The 6,873-nt window shown below is 39.9% G+C and overlaps 2 protein-coding genes across 3 annotated transcripts in view; both read left to right on the top strand.

Moving 5' to 3' along the window:
- The window catches only part of LOC113464467 (sugar transporter SWEET1), a gene marked incomplete at its 3' end in the record, with an annotated part of 99,445 nt that overhangs the window by 51,881 nt on the left and 40,691 nt on the right, over window positions 1-6,873 (top strand). The gene's annotated exons all lie outside the window — the stretch shown is intronic.
- Window positions 4,821-6,867, top strand: LOC108625966 (trichohyalin). Of its 2 annotated transcripts, XM_018026338.2 has the most exons (3): window positions 4,821-5,075; window positions 5,185-6,367; window positions 6,486-6,576. In XM_018026338.2, the coding sequence occupies exons 2-3, from the start codon at window positions 5,208-5,210 to the stop codon at window positions 6,487-6,489; spliced, it is 1,164 nt and encodes a 387-aa protein (XP_017881827.1). In that variant the 5' UTR covers window positions 4,821-5,075; window positions 5,185-5,207; the 3' UTR covers window positions 6,490-6,576. The 2 variants fall into 2 exon arrangements, with proteins under 2 accessions (XP_017881827.1, XP_017881825.1); XM_018026336.2 differs by having other exon boundaries at window positions 5,185-6,867.

The raw sequence follows: 6,873 nt of genomic DNA, 5'->3' as shown, positions 1-6,873 counted from the left end.
GGGGTACCCCTTGGAAAAATCTCGGAAAAATCGAAAATTTTTTTTTGTTGTTTATTATCAGCAATATTCCTCCGACGTGTGATTTCTTTTTAAAAAATGCGTTCCTAAAGTGCATAAACTTTTGGGATTGACTGTATAGCCAATACATCCTTAAACGAAGGATTGAAATTCAGACTAAAACTGTTATTCTGAAATCTCGTCGCACTCATTTGAATTTCTAATATCCGCTACCAATTCCTTTACAAATTAGGCGAGAATAGCATAAAGGGCTTAGGCTTGATTCTTTTATTAGCAGAATCGAATCGCAGACGAGTCGGCCTTTCACGACACAATGCCAGCGGCGTTAGAAATAGGTAATAATATACTCGAGCTCCTCAGGTGCATTTTAAAAAAAAAAAGGAGACACCTTTGCTTTTGGCTAATTTTCTTCATCGCTCGCGCCTTTTTTTTGCGTTTCGCTGTCACGCGCATCGGGTGCGGTTTCGTGTCTCGTGCAGCCAGCGCGTCACGGTGATTTTTCAGATGATTTCGCCTCACATTTCAAGCATAGAATCGCAACCGTTCCTAGGTACGTCGAGGAATTAAAAAATGAAGCCTGTATGCAAAGAACCGAGTGGTTTCCACGACGCAATTAACAATCTCGTCGGAGGTAGAACGCGGGATGCATATATGCATCGTCCGGCGAGAGAAACGGAGGAAGCGGCCGACAAAACGAAATGTTTGTGGAAGAAGAACCCGGCTATAATGGATATCTTTATTATCGAGACGCTCGGGTCTCGGTATATGGTAGCCAACAGAGACTCCAATTGGTCGCCCGCCCTCCCCTGGCTAACATAAATATTGATGAAAACGATACGTTTATACGCGAACGACAAGTCCGCTGGCGGAGAAAAACCCGGGAGATTTATCGGGACGCGGCCCCGCGACGACAGACATTTCTGCGCCGATCATACATCAAGCCGTGCCTTCGGCCAATTCCGATCCAGCCAGGGAGACTCGTTCCTGGTTCGTACGATTCGTTAAAGAGTGTCGTTTCGTCCACATTTTTTAACCGGTCACAATCGTTTAAAACGACTCTACTCCCTCCTCTTCCGTCGACGAATTGCCTACGAGATTCTCCTTTTTATTCCCATTGTCCAACAAGCATTTGTAAAAATCGTTGCAGGTATTCAGTATCTCCTCCATAGAAGGTTTCACAGATTCGTAAAATCCACAGTCTAATAATAACTCCTGTCGGAAACGAGTTCAATTATATTTAAGAAAGCAATTCGTGTTTTGTAGAATCATTATTGTATAACCGGTTCCAAACGCGTGGCGTTCGATGAAACACGCCGCAAAATTATTTAACATTCCACAGTCCTGATAATTTAATAAGGAGGATTAACGACAGTCAACAGAAGCTCCTCGTTAATTCCACCTTTAAAGTCTCCTTTCAAGATTCGACCTAAATTCTGGTTTTAACTTCGAGAAGTGAACCACAACCGGGCATCACACAACGATTTCTGATCTAAAAAAGAAAATAGAATTGATAATACTTTGGAAAAATCGACGATTATTGAATGAACGATTAGAACGTATTGGAATCGATACGGTGGATATCGATTGCGATGCGAGCGATCACCTCGAGGGAATGTTTTCTTACACGGAACAGGCCGGGGGCCCGGGGCCCTTTATTGGATTTAGTCCCCTAATGATTTTGTCAACCTCGGGATGAAAAGAAGTTGGCAACATTCCATCGGGACCCGTTCTGCATTCGAATTTGGCACTGGCCCCCGGTTAACCGAGCCCCCTCGTAAATTATGCTACCCGTCACCTAGCACAATTATACGCGAGAAACTTGACGGCAGATAATGGTCCTTTAGCGTCGTTTCATTTCGATCATTACAATTTTTTGTACCATCACGTCGTTCCAATATGAATCCTCACTGAACAACAAAACTATAACACTTATCCAAAACGATTAATAATCTCAAGGAATCTTCAGAGGAGTAGCAATTAATATTTAGAAGCAATCGAACTTGCTTCCTATTCCTTCTTATTCTGGAACAAAACCGAAAACGGCAATTATTGCCTGAGAAGACAACGAATTCGCGTTACGTGAAACTAATAAATCTTTATGGTGATAGATACATAGTTCGTTTCTTACGCAAGGGGTTGTCTGGTTCCAGGAACAGGTCCTGGATCATACACCATTAATTATCAACACAATGCATGAGGATTAGGTTTTTCTGGCCAGCGGCCGAAAACGTACATGCGCCTGTTACATCTCTACACGTCAACGGGACGTCAACTTTAAATGGAAATGTCTTAATTATCAGAGCACGTAGTGGCGGGCAAAAACTGCCTCAACCGTTCCACCGAGACTCCGGTTGAAGTAACAACGGAGGAACAGAGACCAGAAGAGGAGCTCGTATGAACGAGATATGATGGAATAAACCACTGATAGTGACTAAAATAATCCAGCATCAGTCAAGGAAATTACGAACCATCCTCAGATACTCAAAATCGTGCATAGAAGTTATAAATCATCCATACTTACTTCATCGCTTTAATAATTGTTGATAACATGCCTTGGACTCACGATTCTATAATAAAACTCACGAAATCATGAGAGCAGCCACGTTAGGGCGCTTTAAATACTTATTTATATAATAATAATTAATTTGATTAATAAAACCCGCATCAGATACTCAAAATCGTGCATAGAAACTCTAAATCATCGATGCTTACTTCATCGCTTTAATAGTTGTTAATAACAAGCCTTGGGTTCACGATTTTATAATAAAACTCACGTATCATCAATTATAGTAATTAAATCATGAGAGCAGCTACGTCAGGGCGCTTTGAATACTCACTAACACAATAATAATTGATCTGATTGATAAAACCCAAATTAGATACTCAAAATCATGCATAGAAACTAGAAACTATAAATCATCAATGCTTACTTCATTGCTTTAATAATTATTGATAACAAGAATTGGGTTCACGATTTTATAATAAAACTCACGTATCATCAATAAAATATATCATAAATAAAAATATTAATTGAAATCATGAAAGCAGCCACATTAAGGCGCTTTGATAGCACCCAATAAATTTACGATTTTATAATAAAAATTACAAACTTCGTTCGTTTGTTAAATCATAGGAGCAGCCACGTTAGGGCGCTTATAATAATTGCATTGAATAAAATACATACATAATAAAAGAAATGAAAAAATAAAAGATACAATCAGGCGTACCTTTTTTTCTCAATAAATATCATGTACTCACTCATCGTTGATCTCCTCTCCTTCTCTGGGATCGTCTGTCCTCTTCTCGCACGTAGCCATCTCGAGTTTCACATCCCTCGCCGAAAATCAACACTCTGTAACACGATAAAACAAGATTCGAACGATTTCCCAAAAGAAAAGAAAGAGATAGAAATGAAAGAAACTGAAATGAATTAATCGATTTATTCCTTCATGTCTAATCTATGGCCGGTATTCAGAGTCGTTGCTTATTCTTAAGATCGTCTTAAGAATAAGCAACGATTCTGAATACCGACCTATAATTAACTACATATTTATTGAACTGAACTAAAGAAACGAAGAAATTACAGTAAAGAACGAAGGAAGTGCGATAATTTAGTTAACGTACCACAAAATTAAGAAGACGCGTTGTTCAACCACTGCGTAATGGCACGTCTCAATGTTGTTCAATGTCACTGCGTCTCACACGGTGTCCCCCCACCTCCTTCTTCGAAAATTCTGGAAAAATGCGATGCCTATATATATATATGACTATTTTTATGTCTGTCGAACACACAAACACGACGAATATTAACCGTAAGAATATATTCGCGTTTAGAATGCAAGCAATTTCGCCCTTAAGGCGTTCGCGGCTTCGAAAAATATGAAATAGCCTACAACCCGATTTTCGGAATATCGCATTCACGAATATCAACCCCATTAACAATCCTTCATGCATTTCACTTTATTCAAGGTTAAAAGTAACGAAAACTAGATTTTTCGATCGAAATTATTGATAGAAGAATCAAAAATTTGCTCGAGACGCGGAGAATTGGCGACAAGTTTCAACATACGTACCGTTGAAATTATTCGCTGATTTATGCCGGTTGTCTAACCAAAATGTTCTCGGAGGCTCGTTCTTCAAGATTATGCACAACAATTATAATTTACCACTAATTAATTATGTTAAAAATGCAAAATTGCGAGCGACAACGGGAGCTTCACTACGACGCCATTACGCGACACTTTGCAGAGCCGCGTAAAAGAAGCGACGCGATTGGTTGAAAAGATTGAATGATGAGCGACGCCCTGATTGGTTCTCATAGATCACGTGATCCGCGCACAATTCGAACAACGAATTCATACATAAGTACATGCGAAACTTATTAATTATGCTTTTTTTAATAAAATTAAGCTATCGTATTGAATAATTATATTGAATAATCAAAATTCATGCTATTTTTCAACCTACTTTCATATACTTTACCATACAAATCGCAAGGAATGTTATTTAATGTAATAAATATCGAGTATTGGTTACAATTTCTATGCTTTGTCATTATTTTTACGTACGGGTTCACATAGCCTTACAATCTAATTATTGATTAATCTTACCCTATTCCACGCTCATTACCTGCTTTTTTTATAACCTGAAACCCAAAATATGATGATAAATGATGATTAAACTTCGAAAAACGTAGAAAACGGTTGATCCTTTCGAACGCCACGTACGATCCACCTGAAAAACATCGATTCTAAAGAATCAGCCAATGCTGTCCGTTACTTTTTGCGCAAGTGCAACGAACGCAGTCGATGCATAGTCAATGCGAGGAACTCTAATGTCGACCGACGTGGATAAACGAGCAGCAAGTAGCTGGAAGACGTACGAATTGAATTCACGCGAGGCTAGGACATCGGATTCATGGCTAGAAAACCTCGATTACTCCACGGTATCATGTGACCCGCAGGAGAATGATAACGGTTGAGAGGCTGGTTTCACCGTGAGAAACGCTCTAAACGCGTTGCAGCTTCGATCAGCTGTCATCAGCAGACGATACGCAGGTAATTTTGACACTTGGGCATCCCCCAACATGCTGCAACTCCTAAAACGACAATTCGAAAGAATCAAAAGAATTTTTGATCGAATTCATACACGCGTTTGATATTTCAGTATCCGGTGGCATTGCAAGGGTCATGGAATTGAGCGAAACTAGCGTGGAGATCCGAGATTGTTCAATAGACCTTATACCGGTTTACATAAAGCAGGAAAACGATGAACACGAGACAGACTTCAACGATATCGAGATAATCAACGCGGCGCAGAATTTTTGTACCATCGAGATTAAGGAGAGCAAAGTCTGTACTGTAATTAATAATAAACCGTCGAACAATAAAGATTGTATAATAGAAAACGATTTGAATAGTTCAAACTCTACGTTAAACGAACATCAGGACGAGTCCTGCAGCATTAATGGGATATTAAACAGCTCCGTGTACTTACAGAATTTAGACTACGAGAACATAAACATTGAAATACAAAAACCAACGAATCGAATAACTGAGGTGTTCATCGATCAGAACGAACCGAATAATTACAGCGTTTCAACGGTGACTGTCCCCAGCGAACTCTTGAGATTAAACCTTAACATAAAAAAGGAAAATGAACTGGACCAGGGAACTGTTTACGCCACGGAGTGGCTGTGCAACGTGGAGAACGCAGACCTAAAAATCGTCAAGAATCCCAAGAGTAAAGAAGATCAGGAATCTGATATAGTAACATTATTCAAACAGAAGGATGAAGCACCAGAGAAGAAAGCTAAATCGAGTAAATCCGAAAGATCAAAGAGGCAACTGAAGAGGAATTCACTACAAGATTACAAAGAAAAATTAAGGCGAAAAGCTGAGTGTATGAGAGAGAAAAGAAAGAAGCTTTACGAGCAGGAGAGCGAAGAGCAGAGGCAACAGAGATTAGCAAAGGAGGCTGCGAAGAGGAGAGAAATGAGGATGTATTACGAAACACCGGAGCAGAAACGGAAGAGATTAGACGCGGAAGCTGCAAGGAAAAGAGAATACAGGATGTATAACGAGACTCCTGAAGATAGAAGAAAAAGGCTGGATCGTGAAGCTGAAAGAAGAAGAATGAAGAGGCTTTCGTTGTACGCCAGCGAGACTCCAGAGCAGAGGAGAGAGAGACTGAATCGAGAGTCCGCGAAACGGAGAGAGGCTCGTTTGAATCAGTACGCGAAGGAAACTCAGGAGGAGAGGAAGGAAAGATTGAAGAGAGACGCGTTGAGAGTCAGGGAGATGAGATTCACCAGGTCTGCGATTGAAACCGACGAAGAAAGGAAGCAAAGGTTGGTAAAAGACGCCCTTCGCAAGAGGGAGGTAAGGATGCATGGTCGACACTCGGTGAACAACAACTTCACCGAGCTACAGACCGTACGCAATTTTGAGGAATTGAACAATGCGCAGATAAAGGAGAATCCTGATAATCAATTGGGAGGGCATTATCTCAGCAACTGGATGATGTGGTTCCAAAACTCGCTCGCCCAACCGGTCGACGAACAAATTACCAAACAGGCAGACGAGAACGCAACGTAAACGTGCAATACATTTTTCATTCCTGTATATAATGTGAATAACGTGTACATACTCTTCGATATTTAAGTATCTGTTAATCCTCCTCACGTAAACAGTTTCATTTCGAACGTTTATAGAGAAGTACTTTAAACAATGTACAAATTAACATAATTATTGTAATTATTGTGTTATTTAACTTAGAAAAGGGCGTTGGCTCAAATTTCGATGATTGTAAAGAGAGACACAGTGCCTTTTTGTTCACTGGTTTACAAAAGCAATT

This window comes from Ceratina calcarata, unplaced genomic scaffold (assembly GCF_001652005.2).
Source record: "Ceratina calcarata isolate Rehan_Ccalc_2016 unplaced genomic scaffold, ASM165200v1 scaffold383.2, whole genome shotgun sequence".
Taxonomy (NCBI): domain Eukaryota; kingdom Metazoa; phylum Arthropoda; class Insecta; order Hymenoptera; family Apidae; genus Ceratina; species Ceratina calcarata.
Note: the sequence above shows the minus strand (reverse complement) of the source record. Positions and strands in the feature narration are given on the sequence as shown.